Raw genomic sequence first — 16575 nt, forward strand, 5'->3', positions numbered from 1 at the left:
GCCTCATAATTTCAAATTTAAACCGTCGGCTACGTTATCATTCGACTGTACCCTGCATATGGGCGGGAATTCGGCACATACTGCCGGGGCATAAGATAGTATCCAAAGCTGGCAAAGGAATGAAGGTGGGTTAGGAGTGAGTTTCGCTACCGGCGCTACATGGCAAATGGACACCTATTGACTGTCTACACTCCTTGTTCAATTTGGTACTATCTTATGCCATTGTAGGATCTGCTTGGAGATTATATCTATGGTCTAGTGGCCACTCACTTCGACTTAGTGTCTAGCCTAATTAAATAGCTGTGAAATTGCCAATTCAAATGCCTTCAATATTCCCAATTAAATTGGATTCAGGATTTAACATGGTTGGTCAAAGCGGGATGGGAGCACCGCTTTCACGTGTTTCGTAGAAATCATATGACATGTGAAAAAAAAGACGAGAATAGAACTTGCTAATGTCCCATGGGACCGTTTGAAACGCTAAAAGACACAAACAAGTAAATACTTTTGTCACCGTTCGACTCCAAAAGCCATAGACTTTTACTAGATATGTGTCTAAAGACGGCAGGGAATATTGCCTCGACTGCGTGTTAGAATCGCTTTAAACCCAGCACGGAAGTTCTGGTTGAAGTATCCGTATATGATTGGGTTTACGCAACTATTGAAATACGACAGCCAGTGGGCCACAGGAAAGCAGTAGTTGTAAACGGCGTTTTGTACGGTGTAATCCATGTTTTGCATGGCATATTCGTCAAGTAGTATAAGCGTATGCAGCGGTAGCCACGACAGGGCGAACAACACCACAACAACGATCAACATTTTAATCACTTTGACTTTCTTCTTCGTGGCGGTTTCTCTAGCTTGATCCGAAACATTGGCGCTATCACCAGGTGCTTTTCTGAACCATATTCGGTACGCAATGCGCATGTAAAGAATCGTGATGATTAGCAAAGGACCAAGAAATGAAAACATAAGCAGCGCGATGCTGAACATCCTTCGAAAATCCTGAGCAGACCAGGAACCGTAGGTTGGCCATGCTTCTGTGCATACTTGCATTGGGGGATTAAAAGTTTCTTCTCTTTTGGCGAAGATCACAGGCAGCGCGATGAGGACGGATAAGAACCAGATGATGGCGATGGATTGCATCATGCGGGGGAGAGTGATGATCTCTTGAGTTGGGTAGACAACAGCACAATATCTGTGGTGACCAAATAACGGAAAGGTTGGAGATAAGCAGGACCCCCTCCCATCAGGCGGCGATCGCGCTGCGAATTCACTGCTACCCGAATTAATATGTGTGTTACCCTCAATTTGAAGTGACTGGCATTTTATTGAAAATGTAAAAGACACAAAATACAAAAAAAAAACACGAAGAAGTTGGAATCTATGACGGCTCTGCCGAATTTTGGGTCGCAGCGAGGTCGCAACGAAGTCACCGACAGATTCGGCTGGGGTTGGTAATGGAAAATATATCCTTAATGCGTTTTACAGTTGACTAATCATTTACCAACGTGTTCAAAATACATTCTTATGTTTCTGACCGTAAGAAATCGACTCCACTACACTAAGAATTAGATCAATTTTTCATTCACAGTCTCAAAAAAACCCCCACCCCATACAATGTTATATTTTAAAATGTATCATACGGTTGGAACTACTTTTTAATATCATTATATTTATCATTTTTACATCTGGGTTACATGTATGTGCGATTTTTTCTGGTTATGCATTTGCAGAGAGCTTATTAAACTTGCTTATGATGTATTGTTGCTGTTTTATTGATATACTTGTACAGACACCTCTGCAATAATACATCCTACACAGCTACTGGAACAGAATGACAGTATTTACCTGCACAAAGAAATATTGCTGGGTTTTAAATGTTTTGTTAATGTTTGAAAATCTGTAGGGTGGATTAAAAAACGGCATCCCATTGACAGGAAGTGTAACAGAAACAGATGGAACATAGTCGTGAAAAATGGGCTCATGTCTGGATGAAAAATCACACCCTACAAATGATGAAAGACCACCGGAGCTAGAATGATGATGCTATCAGCACTCCTACCAACATCTTTGCATTTTGGGAATTTCCAGTGACATGGCATCCAATTAGGCAAGCCGTTGTTACGTTTTTATGGGGTGTACTCTCTTGATAGCAGTTCTGTGAGTGAACTTTACTGCGACTCCTTGCACAGAGAGAAAATCAATCGAAATACTGTGTGGGCACAGTCTGTTGACATGTATTCTCTTGGCGATATGAACGAATACCACTGCTTCTTTAATACGCGGGTGAGTCAAAAATGTCATGCAAGTGGTTTAGATTTATAACAGTCTAATTCTTTACATCAAATCACACGACCATGACTACCACGTACATACATCATTCCACACCAGCAATGAAGAACGAAAAACTGATTGGATTTCAGAGTTGAAAATACGCATGTGTGTTATAGGGAAATGGAGCTTATGATTATTACATGTGCATTTTTTAACTTATTACAATAGATAAAAAGAATGGGTTGGAAAATCTGTACGCCCGAAGGGCTAGCTTTCAAGGGCGTTATCATCTTGAAATCAACTCAGTCACTCATGAAATATGAACAACAAAGTTTAGAAATTTCAACCTCAAGAAAATATCCTTTTACCTTAGTGCTGAATTTTAACTCAATTTAAAGACGAGTCTGTTGTAAAACCACTTGCATTACATTTTGAGGCACCCTTGTAGCTATAAACTCAGTACATATATACGCGAAATCTATTCTTTAAGAACACGTAAAGCATTCATTGAGCATTGGATAAAGAAAGAATTACATTCAATGCGTATTTACTCATGTTTTAAGACGTGCTTAAAGGTTTGGTTTTTACTGTAAATCAAAGCACTGCTTCAAGACAAACTGCCTTTTAAAAGATAGGGAAAACAAAATCAAACCCTTATGACGTTTTCCATGTAAGGAAACGGGATTTTTGGAGAAAGCAGAAATAATGATTAGCCCTTTTGTGTTTAAGTCATTCATTTCTGTCTGGCTTGTCTGGTACTTGATAGACAGCTATAATCAGCAGGTGTAGTCATTGTTTTCATCTAGCTTTATATGATTAAACCGTTGTAGTTATGAATTTGTATTAGATATAAACCTAAATCAACATTATAATGACGTTTTTATCGTCTTGCAAAATCCTTACATAAAAGGGAACTTTGTTATTTTACACCGGTCTAAATTGAATAGGAAAGCCTTGCCTCAAAATATATATCGATTTGTAGAAGGACTTAAAGTACACTTTAAAATCGATTGGATGAAACGCAGATTGAGGCAAATGGGTTCTTGACGAGACCTGAGACCACGGGAAGTAAGTTTAAATGGTTTCACGCTACGTCAAGGATTAATAAAACAATTTTTGGATGACTTCCATGCTTTTCGTCGTCGTAAATTTAAAATGAACACGGAATGGACGTTAAAACGTGGGGCGAGGGGTAAACACAATATTGCGGCATTTGATATAATGAGTGACTCTATAGATTTTAAGAAATTAAGTTGCTTTCAGAAGACAGATAATCTCTGTTTGGTTAAATCGTATCAACATATTGCAGCATTACTAAAACATATCATAAATATGTTGCATCATATTATATTGACACGAGGACGTGTCGTGTGCGTGTATTCAATATTAACGTACGAACGTTTAGCAGCATAAGAAGCAAAGTCAATAGAAATGTCATTTAGATACATGTAACTATTAGAAGTTGCAAATACAAACATCTTATTATATATATTATACAGTCAGTCCTGCAGACACAGTAGTACAGGTAGTCTTATAGCCAGCTGATGAACGATGTGTCTACTAGGTAGGGTATGATATGAAAAGTGGAGCCCATCTTTCACCTTCCGCTGCCTTTTACCTCCCAACCCCCAAATCAGGTACCTAGTATCTTAACACATGGGCAGAGTGCTAAAAGTTGTGTAATAATTCCTAAGGGGGTAATTTCTAAGCAGGAATACTAGGCATGGGACCGGAGACCCCTAATCTCACGGCCTATTTCCTATCCGCTCGGCCATTCGAAATCATACGTCCATACACACTATGGCTATGCAACATTGTCAAATTGTAAAAAAAAGTTGAATCCTGTGTACTTGCCTGTCTACTGCGATGGCTACCAGGGTCAAGACGGACGCTACAACCGAAATTACCGTGGTGGCAGCGGATAACTTACACATAACGTCTCCAAAAGGCCAGCCTATAGATCAGGATTAAAAACAAATGTACATGCGTTTAGATCCATTTCTTATACCATAGCTTCATACCATATGAATAGAAATGTAAAAAAGTACCTAATGCAAATTGTTTTTACTCGAAAATCTTTGGAAATGTAACAGTTAATGATTTGCAGCAAGACCAGCAAATTTATGAAATATTTCAACAAGATATTGGACAGGTTTTGATATGTTTTTGGTACCTATTAGGATACGTACACAGTGAATTGCACAGCAAACGTATGTAATTAAAACATACACTAACATTAACGTTTGAGATAGCATTAACGGAGGTTAGAAAAATAACAGTTTAAGCAAATTAGGATAGGTAGGCCAGTTTGCATCGTTTTTACGTAATAAAACAGAACTTACCATAGACGATGTTGTCCACCAGTGTGAAGGGCATACAGAACACAGCAACAAGAAGGTCCGCCACAGCCAAGTTTAAAATGAAATAGTTGGTAACGTTTTGCATCCTCGGTGATTTCACTACCACCAGGCAAACCAACGTGTTCCCAATTATGCAAAACAAAAAGATAAGGGTGTAAGAAAAGACAAACAAAACAATGATAGGCACTGTCTGCTTCAGCTTTCCCTCGTGAAGCGGAGTTGGCGAAGTCGTGTTCAAAGTCGAGTTCATCTTGTCTATTGTATCTTCAAATTCTTATAAAGCTCTTATTGAAGAATCAGAGTCGTTGGTACAGTATAGCTAGTAAGCTGCCTCAAACGTTAATAATGAAATGCTGTAGACCTATCCATTCACAACAGCCGTTCAGCAGTCAAGTTTTACAGCGGATGACCGAGACACATATAGTCCACGGGCAGTTGTCTCCTTCAGTTGTCTTTTGACCATAGCAGCCAGCCGCTACCTCAAAGGCTCAAAAGTCGTATCAAGTGCAGCTAGTTCGCCAGAAGGGTTGATGCAACAAAGCTGTAGACCCGTTCTTTGACGCAGTCTCTCTGCAGTAAAATTTTACTGCGGGTGATACAACAGAATAGACCAGCGGCGTTGTAGTCTTCTTGGATGTGATCAAAGATGCGATGACTTCTCCAACTTATATCGGCTCCTCAAGGTCAGCAACATCGTACACATCTACGGCTAGCGCTCACCAACGCGAACTAATTTACAGAAAGTAATGGATATGATACTCGGGCACCCTCCAGAGGTCGTGGAGTGCCGATGAGTTAGATCCTTTTTAGAGATGTTCATCATCCAAGTGATGAGTTCCAATTCCGGCTGAGCTGGTTCGAGCGGCACGGGCTCCCGCGGATGAGCCTGCAAACATAAGTAGTTTTTCCCACCTTCGGATCATTTATGGTGGGAGCCACACAGGGGGTACGGAATCAACTATCAAGAGGGGCAGTGCGTAAAGTATAGCGGCTGAAACGAATAACGTTTATTGCGCGAACATGGTTGACTCTATCACCTCTGACATCGCAACATTTATGAGAGAACGTGACCGGCATACACATGATAAAATCATATGATAAGACCATTTGATTCATAAATATTTTCACAACAATACTTTACGGCTTCAAATAACTTTTTGATATAGCATGGTAATGCAAAAAAATCAATAAACTGCTAAAACTGCTAAACAGAAGAGAAGATATTAAATTGTTGGCTTTGTGTAACATAGCCTTCACTGCGGAACATGTTTTATGTATACTGATAAAGTTACATGGGGAATTTGGCTATTTATGTAGGTTGTTTGATTAATTTGTTTAAAATGCAACTTCACTTGTAGCAGCTTTGCTATATATACATGTACCAAGGGTAGACCATTGATGATGATACTACTGAAATTGACATTTAGATAAGCAAAATTGATAATCTAATTTTTGCTCATACACAAACAAGTTATTTTTATGGTTTGACTCCTTTACTTATCAAAATTTTAAAAAACGCTTGATAACAAAATTTTTTACCGGCTAAACTATAAAGATATAAATTAAATCATACATGGGAATGTGTGTATGGTATAGGGTTCAAATGTACGTAACAATGACTAAAATACCTCTATATATTAAGTAGATAGCCTCGTAATAGTGTATGTTACGTATTATGACAAACAGTACGACTGCTAGTCTCGCTCGTAAACAAAGATGTTCTCCATATCAGTATCTTGTGCTGTCTGTATAGCCCAGTTTAAAAAAAAACCCTCATGTATCGGTAAAAGTAATGTAAACGTTAATTCTTTTTTAAATTGTATATTGCCTTCGTGTAGTTTGGTAGCCCTGGCTGAATTTATTACAACCTAATGAATAAAATCAACAAAAAGGAACTAGATTTCGATAAGCTCATACCTCCATAGAAAAATTATGCAAATCACTTACTCATGTGCATAATGTATGAATATAATCGCCTTCAACTAAATCATGTCATTTTTAAAGTTTCAATCATTTATCTGAAAGGAGTTATAACTGCTATTACAATACTTATTAATCATGCAAATCTTTTCCTCATTTGCATCTTTGGCATATGTTCGTTTCCCATCTTTCAAATATAAAATGTGTTACATTCATGGACGTTCTGTACAATTTCGTCATGAATTATGCACATTTAGTCATCATTTGCAAAATATGCATACCATTCTTTGCATCTTTACCAAAAGCTACCCACATACCTAAAATGACGGAAATCCGTTGTACATTTCTTCAGTAATTCTGTTTGAATTGTTAAGACAAAAAATGTCCCTGCAGTTCCAAAATGAAATGTTAGGCGGTTCAAACTTGACCCCCCAGATATTGATAATAAAAGCTACTTGCCACTTACATCATATCATGTCAGGGACAAGAGATACGTCGCAACAAACTGCTTTGATTGAAATTCTCATTAATTATACAATTGACTCATATTTCGTATAAGATTAGATTTCATTTTGTACATCTTCGTATAAGCTACCTATACATAAAAAATAATAAAATACATGGTTCCTTTCCTGAGTTTTCCTTTTCAGAAATGTTAACAAAAATGTCCCCTGCTTTTCCTAAACTAGCCGCTAGGGGTCTCCAACTTATATCACCTCGTCATATCTTGTTCAGAACACAAGATATATGAAGTTAAGCTGCAGCAATAGGGGTAGCCGCTAGTTGGCGCATAATCTAATCCACCAGAACACAATGTATGAAACACACACACAAACACATACAAACACACAGACGTAGATTTCATGAATGTAAAGACTAAAAAGAAGCATTAAATTATATTGATAGCCCCTTTCTGTGCCATAAAATTGCCTTATTAGATACGTTGCGCTTATAACTAGATTTGCAAATGACTGGGTCACAGGTCTATAAAAAGATACCGTAAGCCCTTGAACTGTCATGTATGTCCCTTTAAAAAAAAGCCCAGTGAAAATTGTGGCCACTTCAACGGTTTTAGCATCACTCATGATTCCATCTTCGAGATAGAGTCAGCTCTTTTCCGAGAATCGCCATCGTTAAATTTCACGGATATTGGGGAGGACAATTGAACATCTACTACAAAGCATGTTCTAAGCAATAAATAGCTCACAGACGCAAACATCCATCGCCATTAGACAGCTCTAGACCTAGAACGCAATCAACCAGGGCCAGTGTCGCGCCAAAAATTGCTGCCTGCCAAATGATTGACCCGAAATTTCCTAGGGGTTTCCAGCATGTCAGAGGGGAGAGAATATCCGTGGGGTGTTATGATTTTCAAGCAGAAGTCTCAGAAGATTTTGGAAGGTAGGGACGGAATGTGGAGGCTAGAGCTAAACCAAATCTAGTCATACCGTTCACACTGGAACATGAGATCAATGCATCCGGCCCCTTTGACCTCATTCCATTCAGCACACGGTTACGGCACAGCGCGGTGCCCTGTGTACGTAGCGCTACCCGAAAAGACAATCCTACCTTTTTCTACATATCAAGTCCTTTTGTATTACACCTTAACTTTCTGCAGATTGATGTTGTCCAAATCTTATTCAAAATTAAAGACACGAATTTTTCCTTTTTTCGCATTCGTTTCTCAAACAACTAAGCCAAGTAAAAGTTATAGCAAAAAAATTTACAAAAAAAAAAAATTGGTACAAGTATCGATGTCGTAGTCTAGGAAATGAGTTAGGATTTTTGTGGCTACATTGTTATGTAGAATGTATTATCAAGGCTGCAGTCACATACCGCGCATATACATGTACTTTAGTCAGATAATTTACTTTCCATATCATCAAACTGAATATTTCTATGCATAGTAAAGTCTACGTTAAATCTAGTCGTCTAATTTTTCGACAAAAACTGAAAGGGTCATTATCTATAAGCACACATGGCTAGATACGCAAAATGGCTAGATAAGCAATATACTTATATTAGGTGTCAGAAAAAGGATTCGGAGAAAAATTAAGGCACAGATGCTTTCTTTAGATTATATTATATGTATATACTATTATATACACATATCCGAACGAACACAACCAGATGTTCAGTTGAGATTATATTGAGAAAGATTACCGCTTGGCTTGGTAATTCAGAAAGCTTACACAAACTGAGCGCCTTTGATATCATACCATAAAAAACGTGACACGCTTGCGTACCTATTTGTCTTCATTTTTCAACCAAAAGGAGAAGTACAATTGCACATTGGTATTGAACTCTAGCAATCTGCTTATATTAGCATCACTACTGAAAAAATTGAATCAAAACTGACAGTGGTAATCTAATACAATGTATCATTTGAGTTTGGCATTGCAATATTAAACAGACGCACACAATTTATGTTAAGAAATAATGCTTTTATTATAATGTATGCAAATTAGGACCAAACTTGCATAAGTATTGGTTAATGGTGGTCACCTGTACATAACTTCCAGTAAGTAAGGGATTGAGAATTTTCAGTCATTTACCGCAATGGCATTATAGCATTTTCTCATTAATTATGCAAACTATGTCTTTATTTTGAATAATATATATCTATCAATATTGTCCTCTTTCTCAGTTACAAATTTCACATGTTGCAATGTTCCTATAATTTAATTGAACATGTGTTGATGATTTCAATGATAAGTATGTAAATTAGATTCCAATTTGCATAGATTATATGTAACTATATGAGGCATCACTTAAGCTATCTACATACCAAAAATCACGACAACCCGTCAACCCCTTCTTGAGTTATTCCCTTGTCTGGCACTAAACCTGTTTTGCAGTTCCAAAACAAGCATCTAATCGCTTCCAGGTCTCATCAAGACCTAACCACATACCGAATATCAATACAATCCATCAAGACATTCTCTAGTTATGCTGGTCTTCTACAAACACCCACACCCACATACAGACGCTACCCAAAATATAACCTTCTTGGCCAAGGTAATGAAAGAAAGATCTAGAAAAACAGGCTTCCATTTTTAGAATATCAGATTTAGAGATTAGGAAGTCTTGGTTTTGACAGCTTTGTTTTTTTAATTGTTAATGTACAAAACTTACAGATATTTCGTTGCAGCTGTAGTATTCGACTTTAGAAACAAAACACTATTGAAAAGCATGGAAAACAGCCTTCATCTCCCAATATGTCTGCGTTATAGAACACTATCCTGGCGATCGTGACATGGATACCAGAACAGATCTTCCCGAAGAACCAGACTGCAGAAAATCATCCAGACTAATAGGTGCGTCATCCCGTGTTATCCTAGCTCATCTTTCAATTTCAAACACACATCAAACCGACAGTATTTACAAAGATTGATGTGCCCTGGTGGTTTTGGGAGAAGCAAAACCGTCCGTGTAAGTGTCGATAATTTGTTCTGGCTGTTGCACCCTATCATTTCATACTGCAAGTCGGCACACACACCTAGCTAGGCCAATTAACATAGATTAACTTCTTTCGACACATTGATCGATGACGAGTCGTTTCTTGTTTCAAACAGTATCGCTTTTAATTTGAACTTGTTCCAGTTTTTCGTGACGGAAGTGTTAATAAATGATCGTTTAATTCGATGTGATATTGAGTATTGTAACAGTTGCATTCATTCATACACTTTTTTTTGGCGGGGGGGGGGGTGCAGTCGTGCTCGAGTGGGAACCGGTTAATCCTGATAAACTATGGGGCATTGGCCTGAATGAATCATAGCGCATGTTCAGGTAATAGGCGATGTGTCGCGGTATTCAAAGAAGACGATATACATGTATCATACACACGGTCTTGACACTATTGATGTTGCTCTTGCCTGTGCGAAATGACAACATATCAGTGCAGCATCCAACTTGGTGCAGAAAAATGTACTGTCGCAGTGTTATAAATGACTTTTTTATATAAATGACTTTGCTTATGAGCAGATGTAACATTTTTCACTCCAACTCCCTCTCCATGAAACAAGCTGTTTTACAATCACCCCTGTGGCAAAAAAAAATTCAATAATAAAAACCGAGATTTATGTGACACGTATCGCAACAGTATAACCTGAAATTTTCTATAGGAGTACCTTGGACATATTTACTCAATCAACACGTTTGGCATAGTTCACTTCAAAATGTTATTTCTTTGACCATATTCTCTCTTTTTTTTTGGCTCTTCAGCCACGCCTAGATATCGATGACCTTTTCTGGCTGTCCGAATTCAGGTCTGTTTGCTTCTTCCACATGCCGTTACTCAACGATTTAACTCTGTTTTTCTCTTCTAGATTCCAAAGAATAGGAACAGGGGTGTCAACATTTCAATGCAAAGCGGAAACATCAATCAAACAAGCTATGGACAGATTTGGACAGATAAGCTAGCATGAAAGCTCATCTGTGTTGGCACAGTCCAAGTTCAAAGTTTATAAATGTCATTCAACACCAACAAATTGCTAGCCTTGAATGTTCGGTCGCACATTCGCCGACCCTCGTCAGCAGTGGTGATTCAATTATGTGAGTAAATGAAGCACCACTCATGACGAAGGTCAACGGATTACTGGGACCAGTAATCAGCGACGGCCGGCAATCTGCGACACAGTACAAAAAGAAATAGTCAGCAAAAGTGTATTATGAGCCAAAAAAGGCGAAAGGGAGCCTGCTATGGAGGCGAAAGATCTGTGTACTTCCTCCAGATACAAACAGGAGAGTGATAATCTGAATTTCAAGGTAAAGAACTGACATCAATCAATGAAATCATACCACTGAATTGGTAAGCATACACAATGTTACCAAAACAAAATAGTGTGTTTGTTTATGTTGCACAATTTCTCTACAATACCAGATGCTAAACCTGTCTGTACGCCAACATATTTATAACAACATTTTTACTTTGGATGCTTTAACTCAATATACAGTTTGATCTGATAACAGCAATGACTGTTTTCTTAGTTGGGTGTCCCAGATTTTGGTCGATGACCTTACTCCGTCCTTCCAATCAGATCTGACTATACCTCCAGGATGGAAGTGTAGGTCTGTAGTTCTGCAGTACCTGAAGTACAGTTATTTGAGTGAGGGAGGTGGGGTGCCGTGTTTCATCGGAACCTCAATAACTACCCGCAAGCCAACAACCATTCTATCACTTACTCATTTCATTGATCATGAGCTGCAGGTATCTACGCATATACACAACAAACGCTACTCCACATTATCGTTTGAGGGTTTTGCAACAGCTTATATTTGTGTCTATTTTGATTCGTCATATCACATATTGGAATACGACTAAATAAATTCTCATGATTCAAAATAGCAGGGTTTTTTCCAGTAAGGAAACTGTACAGGCGTTCTTAATAAACAAGACGTTTAAGTCTTGAAAAAATGACGATCTTAAAAGGTTGTAGGAATACTCTCTGTATATATGTTGGGCTTAGAGAGGGCTATTGTATTAATGTGGCCTATTACTTTTCTGACACATCTTTATAGTAAGTCAGTGAGAAACCATCCTGCAATCATAAGAATCGAATGCCTTGTCACGCAAAATTGCACAATACATGCTGCACTAATTACCCAATAAATAAAACAGCACCAGCCTATGCTAGAAGGTTAATGCATGACAGCTACTAGGCATGTGGGTCATGTCCCATTTTATTCATCATGAGCAGTACAGTAATCTGGTCACGGTTTTTTATCACAAATAGAACATGCCATTGTAGCGTATATAGGTTTCTTCCACTTGTAACATTGACGTGAGTAACAACCCCTTTAGCCTAGTAGTTACATTTTTTTCACTTGGAAATCACGGCACGGTATCGAGGTGTCCTCAATACTGAGTTGGATCCTGCGAACACCAATGGGTAAAGATTGGATCTAAAGTGTTTACCAGATGATTGGACACGTGAAAAGTATAATTTTTGTACATGGCAGCTTAAGACACGATTTTTGTATCGACTGCATGCAGTGCCATATAAAATGCTCTGTAGTACTAATCCTGTGCAGTCTCAAAAAATATGTGTGGCCCTGATACTTAACAAATTGACAGATGACAGCAAGCTAGGACATTTGTTCCTTTCATCATTGTTTTACACCACACTTAATGATAAATTGAATAGCTTAGAATGGTATAGTTCCAAAAAATGAAATATTGCATTTTTTAAAATGTTTTACTATTCTTTCACGTTTAGAACATGCATGAAGCAGATTTCAGACACAGGTCTTGTTTAATGTACGTGCTCTGTAAACATAACCACTCGTCTCTACAACCATGCCCTTCAAACATCTCTAGAATCTTTCCTACTGCGTAAAGGAAGAAAGACTGGTCCTTGAAGGTTAAATATGGCGTTAACGTGACAACTCAAGCGGACTGTGTGGATATGTTAGACTAGAAAGGCGTCTTTGTTTACCGTCTCGCCACGCTTTTATTCCTCCATGCTCGCTCTCGGTGATGCTATAGTGTAAGCCCTGTGTGTGGTAGCTTCACGGTAAGCATCGATTATGGTATCGGAGTCGAATCAAAGAGAGCCACACAAGGACAAGGTCGTAGTCTACGGGACCTCAGCCTTCCCAAATTCTGAAAGTGGGAGGGGGGCTTTATGATCGCACTGTTGGTCGAGGAGAATTAGAAGTCTTTACATCGGGCCGGTGGAATTGAAATTCCTGAAAACCAACCACAAGTAGGATTCGTTGCTGACTTGGCAATGTCCCTTGTTGGCCTTTAAAGAATCATTGTTAGTAATGTGGTTTGAAGTCAGACTGATTGATGAAGCGTTGTCGTTACTCTGAGGATTGAAACACATTAGCTATAACGCAGTAGTTTGGCCTAGGCAAAACAATGTTACGTTTCCAATTACAATGATGACAAACATGAAGCGTTGGCAGGTGAAGACTATTTTTAAGGAAAATTTGCAAGACTCATCTAAATTGAACGTAATTTCAATAGCAAGATCTGAAATTTATGTGCCTTACTAGTGAACTACCTAAACTAAAGCTACATTTTATAGGTTCATTCTGTTACTTGCTTTTGAATATTTTAGCTGAAATATACCAGGTACATTCAGCACGTGTCCACGAAAGATTTGTATAACTACAAGAAGAAGCTAAAAAAATTTTATAGTTTGAAGCTATTGCTAGGATGTACATGCAGGTTGGCTACAATTTCCTCAAACTCGTCCTCGCTGATGTGGCAATCGCTAAGTCACCGTTTCGTAACCAAAACTTTTATAAAAATTTCAACAGGATGTATTTAATTAAGAATGTACGTTTGAAGTTTTGTGTGTTTTATTATGTTTAAAACAATGCACTACGTCATGAGCAATACGGATCTAATTCTGCTCACTCAGCGGTCTCTAAAAGTGGCTTATGTTTTTAAACAATTTGTTTCTTGAACTTTGTGTAATATTTTCTAATTGAACGTGCTTTGTTTTTAAACAATGAACATTTTTCCTTGCAAGTTTAAAAACTTTATGGACTACGTACCGGTAAACTTCGAGCAGTTTTTGCCAGTTACAATTCACATCACGCTCAACGCGTTGATGAATCTGCAGTGGACGATGTGCAAGCTGGACGCGTTTCTCTTCTGCAACAAAGTCGCGGTTCGAGACCTGGCAATGGTCCAGTGTGCTCTCAAGCCTTTGTCCCATGATGAAAACTCCGTCCAACAGCCATCTGTCTTCGTATTTTACGACCGAGGCCTCGCCAAGCTGAATCTGTGCATAGCATCTTCAAGACATCCCAACGCTAACGCTGGCGTTTACCGCACAATGTTATTAGATGTCACTGGGATGGGGACGTTGCTGCGACGGCGTTGCGACCTAAAATCTTACAGATTAACGGACTGAATTGATCAACAGGATCTTTGAAAAGTTTGTGTTTTGTTATCTCCAAAGTACAACTTATGTATTTTAACTAAATTATAGATATGCGCTCGGTTTAGATAAAGAAAACATTGCATAGACATCGATACTATCTTTTAAACCCTGACACAGTTTTGTCTGTTAGTACTATATAAGAGTCTGTTTGCGAGGAGGAAAAGCCGACCGACTTCTTTCCAAATGACTGGAAGATGTTACATTGATTTTCTACTGCCGCCAGGAATTTTTAATAAAAACAGAATCATACTCTTGAGTGAACAAACTCTGATTGCTTTCTTTCATGTACTTTTTGATAAACACTAAGAATGCCCACAACATGCCGAAACCGCAAATCAAGTTAGAAATGCTCGGTTGGATGCCATTTTATGGGCTACTCTGTGTAAAAAATGCTTACTGGTTGAAACTACAAAGACCAAGGTCAAACGCATGCAAAGAAACACGTAGGCCACTTTTTCGAATAAAGAATGTACTACATCGCCTTTACTACTGGATGTCTGACGCGGCCACACTTTTATATCGTATATAAAAACGCCATACATGTGTTTACATATTATCAAAATCTAATATAGATAATTCTATGCTTGCAAAGAATCGTCTAAGATTCCTTGATTTTACCCCAGCGCTTACGTAAGAGACCTTGACTAAATCCAAGGTCAAAGTGCCTACGTGCTTAGTTCGGTGTGACTTGGTGTATAAAAGGCGACGCGTCGCGAGATTGGCGCTGCAGTTCCCGACAGAACCAGGAGCGAGGTCATTTTGCAAAGTTTTTTCAAAGTTTTGGACGTTACTTTTGTTGAAAGTAAGGATCATCTGCGTTATCATTCAGCGTTTTGTTTATGTGTGCATTTTCTAGCTGCAACTTCTGGTTGTGATATTTCCTACTAGTATGTGTTTGTATTTTCATGTTCCCTTGCACTGAAAACATCAAACAAGATTCACTTCTTTGTTTGGTGTGAAAGATTCAAATCTTTATGCCGTAGTGGGTTTTCCATGAAATGATTATTAATTGTTTATCGTTTTGAATCGATTTTATCAAGTTTAGAAGCAAATATCACAGTCAACTCACTATTGTTTTTTTTTTCAGGAAAAGGAAGGCAAAATGAGTCTGTCGGCCGCCGATAAGAAGCTTGTTCAGGAGTCTTGGGATAAAGTGTCCAAGCCGTCCTTCGCTGACGCCGGGGAGAGAGTGTTCCTCAAGTGAGTTATGCTTATTTAGTTGATATTGAGGTCGAAACATATGATAACATTTTTTGTCGAAGAAAGACTATTCCTGAATGGCATTCTATATATATATATATATATATATATATATATATATATATATATATATATATATATATACATTCGTGATTTCGTTGCTTTTTGATACTTTTCGTTGCTGTTAAATACATTTCATTCTATATTTAAAGAAAATAAAATTCTTCGATGAGATTTTGATAGCCAAACTGAACTTATCAGAGGCATTGACTGACATGCAGTGGGAACAAGATCAAGCCCTAATAAAGACTTAATCTCTAGTCGTTTATACTAATAAAAGAGACGTAATGTTAAGACCCTTCTTATCAATACACCATGTCAACAGTCTTTAAGATGTGTTTCTACGAAAGCCCTTTTTGTACTGGTTAATTTTGTTTGAACAACTTCTTTAGATCTCGTGCTTTCCGGAAAGCCATCCCATTTACTAGAAGATCCGCTGTACAGGCTCGCTAAACCCTTTGCATCAGTGGCGGGTTTAAGCATTTTCGGTATCCTTCATTCCTTGCAAACATATGGGTATTCCTAAAGTAAGGCTGGGAGAAAGATAAACTTCACGGGTGAGGAAAGGGTGGGCGTGATTGGTGTCATGGAGACGAAGGTTGTTCAGGGTAGTCTTGGGAAAATTGGATCTATTCCAAGGATATAGTCAGCGCCTGAGGTGATTACATTCATATGCCACTAGAGAATATGCATACTTAAAAGAAACAAGTATAAAGGAGCAGACTATTCATTTGTGATTTTCAACTAAATGTGTGTGCGTGTGCGTGTGCTTGTGCGTGTGTGTGTGTGTGCCTGTGCTTGTGCGTGTGTGTGTGTGTGCCTGTGCAAATGTGTGTGTGTGCTTGTCCCTGCGTGTG

At 38.4% G+C, this 16575-nt stretch overlaps 2 protein-coding genes across 3 annotated transcripts in view; one reads left to right on the forward strand and one right to left on the reverse strand.

Annotated features, from left to right (window-relative positions):
• Positions 1-555: 555 nt before the first annotated feature.
• Positions 556-5425, reverse strand: LOC118411768 (neuropeptide FF receptor 1-like). Its single transcript, XM_035814253.1, has 3 exons — positions 4620-5425; positions 4132-4231; positions 556-1198 (listed from the first exon to the last, which is right to left on the reverse strand). The coding sequence occupies exons 1-3, from the start codon at positions 4885-4887 to the stop codon at positions 556-558; spliced, it is 1011 nt and encodes a 336-aa protein (XP_035670146.1). The 5' UTR covers positions 4888-5425.
• A 9698-nt stretch (positions 5426-15123) lies between these two features.
• Positions 15124-16575, forward strand: part of LOC118412603 (hemoglobin subunit alpha-D-like) — an 8139-nt gene continuing 6687 nt past the window's right edge. The window contains exons 1-2 of one of the 2 annotated variants that reach the window (XM_035815566.1): positions 15124-15260; positions 15546-15658. In XM_035815566.1, the coding sequence (XP_035671459.1) occupies positions 15561-15658 (98 nt within the window). In that variant the 5' untranslated portion in view covers positions 15124-15260; positions 15546-15560. The remainder of the gene's footprint in view (positions 15261-15545; positions 15659-16575) is intronic. The other variant, XM_035815567.1, reaches the window with a different exon arrangement.

The sequence above is a fragment of the Branchiostoma floridae genome, chromosome 3, assembly GCF_000003815.2.
Source record: "Branchiostoma floridae strain S238N-H82 chromosome 3, Bfl_VNyyK, whole genome shotgun sequence".
Taxonomy (NCBI): Eukaryota; Metazoa; Chordata; class Leptocardii; order Amphioxiformes; family Branchiostomatidae; genus Branchiostoma; species Branchiostoma floridae.

Coding starts and splice junctions, on each gene's coding strand:
- LOC118411768 (XM_035814253.1), bottom strand. CDS start 4,887: ATGAACTCGACTTTGAACACGACTTCGCCAACTCCGCTTCACGAGGGA. Junction 4,232..4,619: donor GGTGGACAACATCGTCTATG/GTAAGTTCTGTT, acceptor CCTGATCTATAG/GCTGGCCTTTTGGAGACGTT. Junction 1,199..4,131: donor GTAGCCATCGCAGTAGACAG/GCAAGTACACAG, acceptor TGGTCACCACAG/ATATTGTGCTGTTGTCTACC.